The sequence below is a fragment of the Staurois parvus genome, unplaced genomic scaffold (assembly GCF_062004578.1).
Source record: "Staurois parvus isolate SC_StPar_1 unplaced genomic scaffold, SC_StPar_1.0 ptg000655l, whole genome shotgun sequence".
NCBI lineage: Eukaryota > Metazoa > Chordata > Amphibia > Anura > Ranidae > Staurois > Staurois parvus.
Genome location: NW_028318451.1, coordinates 767,123 through 783,385, shown reverse-complemented (window position 1 = coordinate 783,385; position 16,263 = coordinate 767,123). Strand labels below are relative to the sequence as shown.

The window sequence follows — 16,263 nt, the reverse complement described above, 5'->3', positions numbered from 1 at the left end:
TAAAAAAAAAATGGCATGGGGGTTCCCCCCAAAATCCATACCAGACACTTATCCGAGCATGCAGCCCGGCAGGTCAGTAAAGGGGGGGGGGCAGCGATTGCCCCCCTCTCCTGAACCATACCAGGCCACATGCCGTCAACATGGGGGGGTGCTTTGGGGCGGGGGGGGCTCCCCCCCAAAGCACCTTGTCCCCATGTTGATGGGGACAAGGACCTCTTCCCTACAACCCTGGCCGGTGGTTGTGGGGGTCTGCGGGCAGAGGGCTTATCTGAATCTGGAAGCCCCCTTTAACAAGGGGACCCCCGATCCTGCCCCCCCCCATGTGAATCATACATGGTACCCCTACTCATTCACAAAAAACAAAAAGTGTAGTGACTTTGTGTAAAGACAGGACACGGTCTTTAACAAGTCCTTTATTAAAAGAAAAAACGAAAAGAATATCCCCCGCAGTAGATCCAACGTCAATCACAATGCCCGCCGTTACTGCCACCGCCATCCTGAAAAAAGAATTTAAAAAAAAAAGGCTCCATTTCCGACGATGGCTTCCAGCCTTCTGCCTGCTCCGGTGGTTTGACAGTTCCTAAATATGTAAGCGCGGGGCCACCCGGGGACATCACGCATGTGACCCCACCCCATGTGACATCAATGATTAGTAAAACCTCATCTGGAATATGCAGTTCAGTTTTGGGCACCAATTCACAAAAACTAAAGAAACTAGAGAAAGTACAGAGAAGGGCAACCAAATTGATAAGAGGCATGGACGAGCTCAGCTATGAAGAAAGATTAGAGGAACTGAATTTATTCTCTCTTGAGAAGAGGAGATTAATTAATAACTTAATTAATTAATAAATACATCAGTGGTTCATATAGTGAACTCGGTGTAGAGCTATTCACCCTGAGGTCATCACAGAGGACAAGGGGGCACTCTTTACGTCTGGAGGAAAAGAAATTTAATCTCCAAACATGGAAAGGTTTCTTCACAGTGAGAGCTGTGAAAATGTGGAATAGACTCCCTCAAGAGTTGGTTCTGGCCAGCTCAGTGGATTGCTTTAAAAAAGGCCTGGATTCTTTCTTAGATACACAGAATATAACTGGATACTAACATTTATAGGTAAAGTTGATCCAGGGGATCCAATTGCCTCTCGGGGGATCAGGAAGGAATTTTTTTCCCTGCAGGAGCAAATTGCATCATGCTTTGCTGGGTTTTTTTGGTTTCCTCTGGGTCAAGTGTGGGTGAAGAACTATAATTTTTTTTTTTTTAATGGTTGAACTGGATGGACTTTTTGTCTTTTTTCAGCCAGGCTATGTAACTATGTACCCCATACTCATTCACATGGGGGGCTGGGATCTGGGGTCCCTTTGTTTAAAGGGGCTTCCATATTCAGATAAGCCCCCTGCCCGCAGACCCCCACAACCCCCGGCCAGGGTTGTGGGGAAGAGGCCCTTGTCCCCATCAACATGGGGACAAGGTGCTTTGGGGGAAGCCCTTCTGCCCCAAAGCACCCCCCCATGTTGAGGACATGTGGCCTGGTATGGTCCAGGAGGGGAGGGGGCGCACGCTCGCTCCCTCCCCCTTTCCTGACCTGCCGGGTAACATGATCGGATAAGGGTCTGGTATTGATTTTTTTTTTTTTTTTTTTTTAATTTTGGCATGGAAATTCCCCTCAGAAATTCAGCTGTCACTTTCCCCCCAGCAAAAAGAAAGGAAACATTTCTTTTAGTTTATTTGCCAGAGTTAAGAGGAACAATGTTTCCTTTTAGTTTCTTAAAAGAAACAAAGTTTCCATTAAATCCGGGGAAAGTGACAGCTAATTCTGTGAGCTATAGTGAAGAAAAAAAAAAGCTGGCAATTGCATTTAAAAATCAGCACTGACATACACTTCATGTTGCGAAAAAAATTTGTAAAAGATTCGTAAATCGAGCATTATTTTCAATGGTTTGTCATTTGTAAACCGAAAAGTACATTAACCAAGGCATTTGTAAACCGAGGTATTACTGTGTGTATGTGTATATACTCTATGTGTATATGTATGTATGTGTGTTATTTATATATATATATATATATATATATATATAGATAGATAGATAGATAGATATTAGTGTGTGTGTATATATACAGTATGTGTACAGTGTTCGGTCTTGAAGTAGCTAAACATTAAACTACATTGATCAGATATGAGTGCAAAATATATGATCCAATTGGTCAAATCATTTTTCTTATGCTTATATTTTAGTGTAACACACAGTTAGAACAGCAGTTGATTGGTATGCGTAAAAGAAGAATGGGTAAGTACCAAACCATTTTATATCCAAATATTTTATATGCTGAGTGTTTGAATTGCGTATGTGTCGAAGAGGCTACATTCAGGCATTTACTGCTTGCCCAGGAGTTTGGCTCTGATGATCACAATCCATCACCACAGCTGTAAGTGCAATTGTGCTTTTGTTTGTTTTCTAAATAAAGTAGATGTCATGGACTTTACCAGTGCACTCTTAGTTGGTCCATTTTCCATACTGATAAGTTCACTAAAGTTCTGAGACAACTGAATGATACTGAAGGTTATAGGAGAATGTAAAGGATGCAGTGATGGAAGTGACCAGAGATTGCAGATGTGGTCTGTGCTTTTCCTAAAAGAGACAAATGGGCTATACAAAACAAAACATTATACTCCCATAGGTGTATGCAGCATCATTCGTATACTGCATCTGCTCCTGCCACCTCTGCACTGAGAACTGAGCGATCATGCACTGATCATTCAGTTCTTGAGTCCGCCTCTGCCCCACTAGCACTCACTGGTGCACTGGTTGTTGAGGGGGCGGGAGCTGCTAGCTCAAGGCGCTAAGTGGCATACTGACAGGCTGAGCCAGCTGCCAGTCCAGGCTTCTGGGTAGATCCATAGGCGGGCTGATGACATCCACCAATCAGAGAAAGCTCCTACTGCAAAGAAGCTTATTTGGAAGTTAAATCTCTCTTCCTCCAGTTGTAAAGCATGCTCTCTTGTCCTTTGTGATGACCTTAAAACTGAACTGAAGGCTTAAATAAATAACTTTGCACCAAGGTTACTATGGGGTTGATTTACTAAAGGCGATTAGGCTGTGCAGTTGCACTAATTTTCTCCAAAGCTTACTAGATGTGGTGAAGCTTCAGTTTGTACAGAATACCAAATCAGGTGCAATGAAAATTTTAAAAAAAGCCATTTTTACATCTGTATTTACAGCATATGAAAGCCTCAGCTGCAGCATATTTTTCTGCAAATATTACTGTATTACAGAATACACTGTGCACCTGTAATCTCATGTAAACGCTGGTATTTGCGATTTACATGAGAACACATGGACGTAATTTCCGAGACATGCACCTCTTGCATTTCAGAAACGATATCTATGTGCATGTAATCGTGAGCACTGAAGGTTATGCAAGTTTGCAGTTACACAGTGTGTTTTGTAATGAAATATTATGGGCAGAAATAAGCCACAGCTAGGGCTCCTAGGCATTGTAAATTTTATACTGTATAGCCATACGCCTGCTTTTACATTCTTGTGCATAAGCCCTTTATAAACTGTGGTTCAGTTTGCTCCAATTAGGAATTTGAATCTCTAAAGTCAATTGGAAAAATCTGTGGTTCTACAATGTACAGGGATTTCTGAGAAATTGTAGCCAATTTTAATGTGTGCACTTCTGAGTGCACACATTATCTATTGAGTTGGCTGGAACTAGCTCCTATGACGTCTTTTCCACAGATCCCTTATTTCACTCCGTACAGCTTTTACTGCAAAGAACCTTTGCTGGCGTCTTGTAGCTAACTGCTGAAGTGAACCGTGTTCTACTGAATTTGCTGTATGGGCCAAGTAGTTATTTACATGAGGTGGGTCCCCCTTAATTGCTTCTTCTGAAAGAAGAATACATTGAGTTTAATCTTTTCTCGTGGTTTAGATCCACCATGCCCTTTGCCAATTTAGTTGCCCTTCGCTGTATTCTTTCCAGTTCTAAACTTTCTTTGTGTAATCTGTTGCCCAAAACTGGAGGACCATTAAAGTGGTTGTAAACCTCAGACATGCAATATGAACAAAGCATACTTGTTTCAATTAAAAGTACTAAGTGTCATTTCTGTCTGCTGCTTTGTTCCCTAGCTATCAGCACTTCTGACAAGTTTTCTTGACACCAAGAGAGAAAATGTGATGGGGTGGGAGCACCAGCAGTTTGACAGCCTTCCTGACAGCTGTGTGAAGGTGGGAGGAGGGTGTCCTTTCCATTCAATCTGCTCTCAGAGCTCTCCTCACTGAGCTCTGCAGAGTGTAACTTCAGCTTTCTGTCCCCTTTTTTCTGAACTCTCAGACAAGCTTTAAAATCCAGCAATTTGAATGGATGAAGAGAATACTGCAGATAAACAAGTACACCGTATGTAGAAGGATTTGTTTCATCTCCGTGTATCACCTGAGGCCAGTCACTTCACTGGGTGTACAACCACTTAGTAAACAGACCAGAGCCCAAGCCCCTGCCTATTTTTAATCAATAAGATATTTTTTTTTGCTCGTTTAAATCTAATTTCAGGATAAATATTTCAATATATGTCAGTCTTATGAGCAAAAATAAGTCATGCTTTTAATAATCTTTGTTTTGCATTTTGTATTTCCAGAAATTCGGATCAAACAACAAGATCTCTTTCGAAAGCTAAGATATTCAGGAAAAAACGACCACAAAATCCGTGATATAGAAATAAAGGCATTTGCTATAGAGAGAAAAAATTTGGAAAGTCTGTTAAATGAAGTGGTTATACTTCAAGAAGTCTTTCAGGTAACCTACAACTGGTTTAAATAACAGGAAGCCCTGCAGCAATGTTTTTCAATTTGGTAATGTTTTTTTCTCTTTAATGCATAACTCTATATAGACTTTAAAATCACAAATGAATGCAGTTATGTGTTCATCAAACATCCTTCATATATTTTTTGCCAAAATTGAGTGACTTGAATTGTTGAAAACACTAAGCCCCAGTCACATTTCACCATTTAGAACTACGGGCAGAATCTCTGCGATTCTGCCTGCAATTCCAAGTTGCGTGGCAATTGCTGCAGCATGTGTGATGTGCTGTTGGATGCCATTATCCTTTAACGGCACCCCAAACATGATGAGATTTTGCCGCGATTGTTGTGGCAGAATCACACAGCAAAACACGAGAAAAAAAAGAAAGTTATAATCCTTTACCCACAGTTAATTAGGCAGAAATAGGCAGTTCTGCATTACATTTTGCTGCAGCAGTTCTGTGTTGCTTCGCCTCAATTCCTTTTTGGCTCCTTTCACATATAGTATAGCAGGAACAAACGTTAAACTGAGCTAACTTTGTCGCCCAAAAAGGAGTAGGAGCATTAAAGTGAATGGGCTGCTATATGCTCAATACGCAAAATTGTGTGAAAATCACACAACAAAAATTGTGAGCTGGAACGCTTGTTCCTGCTATACTATATGTGAAAGGAGCCAAAAAGGAATTGAGGCGAAGCAACACAGAGCTGCTGCAGCAAAATGTAATGCAGAACTGCCTATTGCTGCCTATTTAACTGTGGGTATAGGATTATAACTTTTTTTTTTCTTCTATGGTTGAACTGTCTTTTTTTTCAGCCAGACTAACTATGTAACTATAAGAACTCAAATTTGCCTTGAAAACCTTGTTTCCATTACAGCAGTCATCATGGAACTTCATTAAGCCAACATCCATGAAAGGGCTGAAACCAATGCTAGCAATGTTTTCAGCCACTATTTTTCTTTACCAATGAAGTTTTGCCATGCATTGTATATGCAGTCATAACTGTGGCGATTGTTGATCTTGAAATACAAAACAGTTTGGATGTCAACCTTACACACAGCTAAGCAAACACTAATTATTTGTCCTCTTATGTCTTTGGAAGTCAAGCATTTTACTGGTCTCTTGTACAATCCACTGCTAAACATAACATGTACTACAATGGCATACAACCTAGAGAACACAGCCAAATAAAAGATATAAAATACAATCACTTTTTTTTTTTAGTGTATGCTACAGAGATTAAAAAAAACACAACATTATAGTGTATATACTAATTCCTTGCTGCCTATTTAACTTTTTCCAAAAACAATTTTTATTGAGAAATAAGGCACAAAGGTAACATATACAGGTTACAATCGGTTCATGTATACAATTTAGTAAATGCCCGTATCCCTAAGGGGATGTACATCTGAAACATATTGAATGTCAACAATTAACATGGTTTGAAGTAAAAGAGTTACACGAGTGAAACAGAGAAAGAGGAGAACATATTCCAAACACATCTAGATATTATGATGTGAACAGAACGATTGGGTACAGAGATCAGCCGATCCTCATATGATCATCTTTAGATACAAAGTGTCATGTAATGCAATACGAAGTAGGAGGGTTGTGGAAACAGCGGATGATGAGGCATCTACCCCTAGGGGCAGGAGCTAAGAAGCTGAAGTTGTATCTATCGGTCTACTGATGTTCTAAGTTCATCTAGACTTAAAAAAAAAATTGGGGGAAATAAGTTTGAGAATATAGGATATAGCGACGTAAAAAAGAGAGAGGAATAGGAGGAAAGCAAGAAAAAGAGAGCGAGGGAGAGAGGAAAGAAATAGGGGGGAGAGAGGAAAAAAAAAGGGAGGGGGGGTAGATGTAGAGGGGAAGAAGGGGAAGCAGCTGCAACTGCTCCGGGTCAAACCGTGCAAAACAATCAGAGTAGTAGTCAGAGGACCCATGTGGTAGTCTAGGTAGCAGTCTCGTATATAGGTCCGATTCCAAGTATTTATAATTTTCCGTAATTTTCCAATCTTAGGAAGGCTAGGTGCACGTTACACGTGTGACGTATGAGCAAAGGAATGTAATCCTAGTGGTAGTCGAGTAGAGATCAAGTGGAGGAGGAGGTGCCCCTCACATCCTTTTTCGCCTTTTACCTCTCCCTTCCTCTTACTTTTTTTAAAATCGTGACTTACCCAGCATTCCCCAGGCTATCTTTCCCTGAACCATTTGTTCTAGCATACTTAAAACTGAGTGCAGAACGGGAATGCAAGAAAACCTATGGCAGGCTACATTTCTGAACCTGGTTACCACACAAATGAATTACTTGGATGCAACATTATACCAAATGAACCGTGTTTCTGACTTTATGTGAACTGTAATACTTGAATTTTGTGAACTCTCATTATGCTGGAACCTTAATGCTCAACCTAAGTAAAGTCTTACAACAATGTAAAAATAGGAAAGCACTCACTTGGCTAGGTGCTAACCAGGCCAACATGAAAGCATGTACTATTAACCAAAGGTAGGCAATCTTAATGAGGTGGAGATTTTCTGAACAACATGGGAGAAGTCAAAGATCACCGGGCACAGTGTCGACCAGTGTCACCTCCCCACACCTGATTTAAACCTCTAATTGCCATACTACCAAATTGCAAATGCCTGCATTGCATGGCAATCGAGTTTAAATCAGGTGGTGAGGAGGCAACATATCCCCTCCTCACCAACTGTCAAACACACTCAGATTGCTTTTCAGAGGAGCAGCAGTGCCTGCTGCAATTGTGAATAAGCCCTTGGTTGCATTCAGCAGGGGCACCCTTAGTGCTCATTCACATGTACGGTTGCATCTCAGTTTTAACCAGTGTTTGATGTCTTAGAGAATAGGTGTAGGAACTCCCCCCGTCACCCCTGTCTCCACCTCCTACCCATCTCCGAGCATCGTCTCTTGGTTCCACCTCCCAGTAGTGCCCCTTTTAAAGTATCCTATTGTTGTGGAATTTGGAAGTTTTTAATGCTAAAGCTGTAAAATAGATCCCCTGCAGCCAGCAACAATAGATCTCCCAGCAACAATAGACTCCTGGCAGCAACATCAGATCTCTACACCCTATAGCAGCCAGCAATAATAGACCCCCTCCCTCAACAGTAGATCCCTCTCAGAAACAAATGACCACCCAGAAAGATAAGACCCCCCAAGCAACAACAGATTCCCCACTCAAAAATAGATCCCCTCCAGGAACAATAGACTCCCATGCAGCCAGCATCAATACTCTCTAGCACACCCCAGCACCCCTTGCCATTATATACATCCTGTGCTGGAGGTGCCGGAACTGCGTTCCCCCACATTCCCGCTGAAAAAAGCCCTGGTTTTACCACCTATAATCTTTACCCCTTTAGCAGCAGCCAAAGGTTTACACATGCCGCAGCAGTAATTAAACCCCCTGTTGCTTTTGGTGGGTGCTACCGCTTGCTAATCGTGACCCATTTAAGTAAATGGAGCCACTTTGAAGGCATCCCGTAACTGCATGCTTCTGCGGGGTCCAAGGGGTTAAAGCTGGTGGTGAGAGAGCAACACAACGCTGCTTGCTTTAAGCTTTAGTGTGCTGCACAAGGTTACAGGGCACTTGTAGAGCTGCCTCATTCAATTAACTATGGGGTTATACCACCCCCCAAACTGCAAATGTAAATGAACCCTTACTGTTCTGAGCCCCCTATAAGGCTGCTTTCACACTGATGTGCTGCGGTTTTCCTGGGTTAGTTGTGCTTTGTCATAGACTTCAATTATATCCTGCAGGTGCAGTGCACTTTCTGAAAGTGCACCAAAATAGAAATCTATGGCTAAGCGCAGGAAACCTGCAGGTATACTGCACTGCACCCGCAGTGTACAGAAACTGCAGCGCATTGGTGTGAAAGCAGACCTATAGTATTATGCCCATTGTATTGCTTCACACTGACCTAAACATCTTTTTCCTGCTCTCTGGAGACCGCTCACCGGAATAAGAGGTGGGGTGCAGTTGGTATCACTCTGCATGGGACAGGAGCTGGCGTTTTAGAGGTCTTCTGCCACACTGCATGCGATTCTTGCTCCCTGCTACAGATCCAACTTTACAAGTAGACCCTCTGCACTGCACTCTGATGCTCTGCAATGGCGGGTCAGCAAGGCCAGGCCGTAATCTACCAGTCACCTGGCCGAGATCTACTGGTTGCTGACTCCTCTAAACTATGCACTTTCAAGGCATCTCTGATTAACCCGGCTTCCCTCCATGAATGCTTGCTGACCTAATCTTATTGCTTCCATACTCTACACCACAAGACATGTCACTGCCCAACGAATAAAATTCAAAACATTAATAATAACATATAAAACCATTTATAACTCTGTGCCAAATTACATCACCAATCTTGTCTCCAAATATCACCCAAACCATCCTCTCCGCTCCTCGCACGACCTCCTACTCTGTAGCTCCCTTGTCTCCTCCTCCCTTGCTCGTCTCCAGGACTTCTCCAGAGCCCCCCCATCCTCTGGAACTCTCTACCCCAATTTATCAGAATACTGCCTACTCTGCTCACTTTTAGGCGATCTCTGAAAACCTATCTCTTCAGGGAAGCCTATCCTGCTTGCAGCTAATAATGGCTTCTTCTATTCCTCCTACCAGTACATCTCCCACAGTTATTACCTTTACCACTAGCCCCTCCCTCTTAGATTGTAAGCTCCAAGAAGCAGGGCCCTCCTAAACCTCTTGTATTGAACTGTACTGTTGCTGTATTGTCTCCCATTATATTGTAAAGCGCTGAGCAAACTGTTGGCACTATATAAATCCTGAATAATAATAATTATGTTACTCTGTGCTGCAATGCAGGTCTTTTGCCTTGGTTGTGTTGTGTGTGTATATTGGGGTGCCATAGAATGACGTACGTTATTGCAGCACTATGCTGTGAAGCTAGCCTTGGTGTACTCTCTCATACATCACCAGGCTTCTTTCAATGTTTCAGTGTCCTTTTGCTTTACAGCTTTCATACATGGCATTACTCACCATATATAAATATTTTATATGTAATGTTTAACTTTGTTTCGTAAACAGATCACTTCAATTTAGTTTCTTTTATGTTGAAATGTATTATATTATTCAGCACAGATAAAAATATCTAAGACCTCTTATATGCTTCTATATAGTTGAACTATTATATTAAATATGTTTATTGAAACAAAGCGCCAAGTGCTGGATGCCTATATATTTCAGTATCGATGCCTCTATTCATGAACAGAATCACTAAACTTAAAGACCTAGAGGGAGCCTTGGATACATGTAGCTAACCTTGCAATTCCCTTCTGTCACTCTGCATGCCAGTTTCACAAAAGGGATTGAATCACCAGGTGTATGATAACATTTGTTTTAATGTTTTAGTTAGTAACCAACAGGAAAGGTAATTGAAATTCCAGACATTTAAGTACATATTCTCAGTTATTTGACTCTATCCATAAAAACAGATTTGTTTTGAGCAAACGATTTACCACATATGAGAATCCAGTTTTTGGCAGGAAGGCTAGTTACTAGCTTTAAGCGTAACCATGATAGATCGTTATGCTTAGCATTTGAATACAAATATATCAATAGCATAGCACAATGCTGACTATTGCCATTACAGTATATGTAAACCCTAACATTGTAAAACAACCCATTCAGTTTAAAATAGAAATGAAAGACAAAACATTTATGTATTTATATAAGAAAAAACATAAATCCCTTTTTCCCTATTTTATAAGTGATCACATACCCTCTGTTTTCAGCTGCATAGAGAGGTGAGGGCGGAGAAACAACATTACACTGATCTTCCCAATGAATGGCTATGCAGGGGGCAACATGTCAGGGCAAGTCTGATCATTGGAGGAGAGCAACCTGAGTTCACAGCACAGCTAGAAAACTGACCATGCTCTCGTGCCTAGTGTGGTCAGTTTTAATAGGAAAGCAGAGGGACTGGAAGGAACACCAGGTATTTCACACAAAAGAAGCAATACAAAGAGAACAGGATACTTTTCCATACAAGTACATTGTACAGGAGGCACATATCAGGAAAAATAATATACTAACGAATTTTGTCCTGATTATTATTATATTATTAACATAGTTTACTTTGTTTTCCTATCGCATCTTAACTTTTTTTTTGGTTGTGATGTTTCAGAGGTTCGTTATGAGTGTCCAACTGCACTGGGCAGAAAACCAACATTTAAGATCTCTTCTGCTGAGGATGAAGGATCCGTGCCTATATTAATCTAATTAAGAACAGACTATTAAGTTAAATTTACTAAAGGAACAGAGACGGTTTATGTAGAAAATAAATTCACTGAGGTTAGTAACTAAGCTGAGTTTAATCGACCAATCGCGTAATAAGCAATCCTGCTGTTTTTCTTTCCCTTGGACATGACTGGTTATTCAGAGTGAACACAATTTCACAGTATTTTCGATCATTCAATTTCCTTTATAAATAACCTCTACTACTTTAGTAATCAAATGACTAGCCGCAGAAACTGTAGATAAATTGTAAACTAAAATTTGTATAAATAAGAATTTTAAGTTTATTTGTATGAAATAAAGGTATTTGTACTCTCCAACAAAGCTCTTCTTCTGCCTATAAAGCCAGAATCTCTCAGCAATTAACATTTCTAGTTCCAAATTTGCATATACCCCGCTGCTGTAACCAGGGAAACTGCTAATTAACCACAAGCTGTGCTTGATTAGTTGCAGGGCTAGGGGGAAACATTAAGGCCTGGTTCACACTGATACGGTGCAGAATTCACATTGGTTTCTGTGCGATTTCAGCACTGCATCATAATCACACCCCATTCATGTGATCTGCTGCGGGTGTGTATGTTCGCACCACGTTTGCGAACTGATTTGGGGGTGTTATGTGCAGAATTGGATCGCAATATACATGTCTCAAATTGGACCGCACAGAAATCACATGTGATTAGCACAGAAATGTGGTGCAGTTCCTGTGCGAATCACATGCGATGTGCCGCACCGCATCAGTGTGAACCAGGGCTGAGGGTCCAATAAACTCCTGACTTCTCCATAAAAAAAGGACCTGTCACCTGACCAATGCCCTTGTTAGCCCACTTGTGATAGTGATAAAGTTGCTAAGAAAAAGGTTTTGAATAAAATGCAATAAAAACAATTAAAAGCCTCTGCGTTCATCCAATGTATAATATTCTTGGGCTTTTAAATAATTTTATGAAAAACTGAAAATATTGCGCTAGAGGGGAATTAGTCAGGCTTCATGCACACTAGGTGTTAAGCCTCGGTGCATGAGGCTTCATTGTTTAGCTGCTGCTGGAGGACATAAGCACGCACTGTCCAGCCCTGCTGTCGTGCATCAAACTCTGAAAGTTGCTGCGGCCAGATGGGCTGCACTTAGCAGTACTTTCACTTAAGGTAGTATGTACCCAGGGACAAATGCCTAGAAAAGGAAATAACTGGTAATTCATAGATCCTGGCATGTCCATAAGCAATTAATAAAAAAGTTGGACCATAACAAGGCAAACAAACTGACAACATGTTCAACGATAACAAGGGTCAATGCACCTTGAAGCCAAAAGCTGCATTCATCTAACCTGAACTTCCAACTGGTAGAACCTGGAGAAAGTATGAACTGAAGACAAGGTGGCAGCCTTGCAATGCTGGACAACAGAGGCTTGGCATCAGAATGCCCAGGAAGCATTCACCAATCTGATGGAAAGAGTATGTACAGTTAGGCCTATATATATTTGGACACAGGCACAATTATCATACTTTTGGCTCTGTATGCCACCAGAATAAATTAAAACGAAACAATCCAAATGAATTTGAAGTGCAGACTTTCAACTTTAATTCAAGGGTTTGAACATAAATATCAAGTACAAATTTTAGGGACTGCAATCCCTCCATTTTCAGGGGCTCAAATGTATTTGGACAAATAAGAGTATTTTTATGTTTATATTCAATATTTTGTTGAGAATCCTTTACTGGAAATGATGGCCTGAAGTCTGGAACCCATGGACATTACCAAAGACTGGGTTTCCTACTTTCTGATGCTTTGCCAGGCTCTAATTGCAGCTGTCTACAGTTGTTCTTTATTTGTGGGTCTTTCTGAATTTAGTTTTGCCTTCAGCAAATGAAATGCATGCTCAATTGGGTTGAGATCAGGTGATTGACTCGGCCATTGTAGAATATTCTACTTATTTTCCTTGAAAAGTTCCTGGGTTGCTTTTGCAGTGTGTTTTGGATCATTGTCCACCTGTACTGTGAAGCGCCGTCCAATCAACTTTGCTGCATTTGGCTGAATCTGGGCTGACAGTATATCTCTAAACACTGCAGAATTCATCCAGCTGCTTCTGTCACATAATCAATAAACACCAATGATCCAGTGCCACTGGAAGCCATGCATGCCCATGCCATTACACTGCCTCCACCATGTTTTACAGATGACGTTGTATATAACTATAGCTTGACTATGTTTTGGTAAATACCTGAAAAAACTAAAATCATATGGACCAAACTGTAAGTGTGCTGGAGGTGTATTATCCTTTTAGAGTGTAAGCTCTTGAGTTGAGTTGTCTTACCCACCCCAACAATAGTCGATTGCAAGCTGTGGCTTTTAAATAAACTCTCATAGCTCTGACAACATCCAGGCAATAAAGAGCAATCTCTTTGTGGTGCTTAGGGGCGGGGCAGGACTATGGCCATTAAAGTTTAAGGTAGGTGTTGGGTGCAAGGCCTTTGTGAACAATCAGGAATGGCACCTTACAAGACAGAGACACTAGTTCAGAGACACATCTCGCAGATGTGATAGCCACTAAGAAGACTTCTTTGCCAGAAAGATCATCCAAAGAGAGGTCTCTGATGGGTTCAAAGGGTGGTCCCACAGGGTAGAGAGAACTAAATGAAGATCCCAATGATGCCAAGGGTGCTCTATTTTGAGAAACACCAAAAGCCAGGGGTTTTTGTAACAAAATGGGCAAGGTCGAAACCTGTCCCTTTAAGAGTGTCAAATCAATAGCAAATGAGCACCTATTTAAATCTTGGCAAATATAAACCTGAATATTATACTAGGAAATATTCACCATAAAGTACTATTTGCAACCTTTTAGTTTATTAAAGTTTTTAAACAGTACTTCACCATTGATAGTCTCTTTTTCAATGCATATGACATCCATTTGTGATCTGGATTTATTCTGTGACAAACGCGATGCCCGATCCCTTCTCACCAACTCAAGAAAAGGACCAGCTAATCTCACCATGCTGTCACTTACATAACAATGTCACTCTCAGCTGCACCCTGTACAAAGATTTTCCAACTTGCGGGACCACAATCTAGGTGCCACAGCCTGAGAGCGATTGTCACTGGGTTAGTGCAATTCCAGGCTGCAGCGAAAGGTGCCAAATGTGGCGGGGGAGGGAGGAGGCACAAAAGTAGAGTTTCCACTTTTAGATAGAATTCCGCTTTAAGTTACTAACTCTTTACGCTACCACCACCACCACCTTTTGTGACTGGGAAGGTGAGAACTGATAATCTTAGCAATTACAAATATGAAAAATAAAGGCCTGTACACACTGTCACCACAGATATATTCAGAGATGTATCATATAGAGTAGCCCTCTTCAAAAGACAAGGAATCTTTAATTTGCATTAAAAGACTTACGGACAGTTTTTACCTTTTTTCAAAATAGGATTTAATGATAAAAAAGGTCAACATAGCGCAAATAAAATATTTACAGAAAATAAAGTGTTACAAAGAAATAAAGAGAAATAAGAGTTGAAAATGAAGAATACTTGCAAAGTACTTGGTTTTGTCCAAGCAAAAACGTTGCAGTGGCTCTCTCAGGTCCGGTTAGGTGTTCCTGGATTGATATTAAAATGAGAGCTACCAGAGGGCCCTTACATTTCCATTTTCTGTTGTATCAAAGGAGTGTCGACAGACACCATCTGACCACTTACCAAGTTTAAGGGTTGGGTGCTGGGAGGTCACCATGTTTATTACCAAGTCCCAAATACAGCTTTATACTAATATTAATATTTTCCACTATGTACAGGTTGCATTCTGGAAACTGGTAGATTATTGTTTAGCATTATATTTTGTGTCTAGGGATACCAAACGCATAGTATTTTGGATGGGCCTGTCACCCAGGAAGTCGAAGAATGCTTTCTCCCCTTTTGTATGTGCTAGCTTAGTCGTGTATGACCTTGATTTGTTTGGTAGAATATTCCCCCTTCAAATATATATTTAATATTAATGTGTCTTGGTCCTGTTAGATTTTATGAATTGTGTGTGGATTTTGTTAAGTTGTGAAGAGATGTCTTGGGGTGGACTTGGTAGGTTTTGTGTTTGAAGTCTTGTGCCAAAAGGAAGGACTGAGTTTTGGGTTTGAAGATGAAGCCTGGGGAGCATGGTTAGACACTCTTCTTCTTGATAAGATAAAAGCCCCTGAGGAAGGTGGTTTAAGAACCTTCTTTTGTATAAAAAGTACCTTTTCCCCTGCAACTTCTTTCATGAATTCTCAAGTGCCTCAACAAATAGACATCCTCCTTCAAAGGGCATGTGTGTGAGGTGACATTTGCAAGCAGCTTCCACTGACCAGGCTTTAGCCATATGATACTGCACATATGAATAGAAATGAGTACCACTGGAGATTTGTGTCACGACTTGTTCTAGGGCAACAGGATGAGAGTAAGGCAGAAGGTGAAGTCTGCAAGTATACTGCTGCGGTTCAAGCCTAGAAGTCAAGATCTTGCTGGTTGTTCATTGCCCTAGTCCAATTAGCTGCAGTCTGGCAAACAGAACTAGCAGTAAAAATTGCTTGTAGAGCTGGGCCTGCAAGGTTAACATGTCTCAGATTTTCTGTCAGCAAAATCTTTAAATGAAGGAACATCTGTAAGATTTTTCTTCAGTGCTGAGATGGCAGGGTCTACTGCAACACTTTTTAGGTAACTCTTTTATGGCAATTATTCTCGGAGGGGTAAAAATCTTTTCAAGGCAATCCCAGTCGTCATAAATTGCCCTATTTGTTAATGATTGAGGAATTTCCTTTTAAACTTAGGAGGTCTCTTAGTACCCAAGAGGAATGGCAATCTTCTTATAGCCTAGGCCAGCTTTATGTAGAGCAACAATTCTTCTTTTCAGATCCTCAGAGAGTTCTTTGCCATGAAGGGCCATGTTGAACTTCCAGTGACCAGCATGAGAGAGTGAGAGCGATAACACCAAATTTAACACGCCTGCTCCCCATTCACACCTGAGACATTGTAACACTAACATGTCAGATGACACCGGGGAGGGAAAACGGCCAATTGGGCTCAATTTGTACATGTTCACTTAGGGGTTTACTCACTTTTGTTGCCAGCAGTTTAGACATTAATGGCTGGCTGGGTGTGGAGTTATTTTGAGGGGACAACAAATTTACACTGTTATACAAGCTGTACACTCACCACTTAACATTGTAGCAAAGTGTCA

General features: G+C 41.0%; 1 protein-coding gene across 1 annotated transcript in view; it reads left to right on the top strand.

Moving 5' to 3' along the window:
* Positions 1–11,389, top strand: part of LOC149448843 (uncharacterized) — a 79,750-nt gene extending 68,361 nt beyond the window's left edge. Inside the window, exons 11-13 of the mRNA XM_089694175.1 lie at positions 2,235–2,286; positions 4,638–4,795; positions 10,962–11,389. Coding sequence (XP_089550301.1) covers positions 2,235–2,286; positions 4,638–4,795; positions 10,962–11,051 — 300 coding nt within the window. The 3' untranslated portion in view covers positions 11,052–11,389. The remainder of the gene's footprint in view (positions 1–2,234; positions 2,287–4,637; positions 4,796–10,961) is intronic.
* Positions 11,390–16,263: the final 4,874 nt, after the last annotated feature.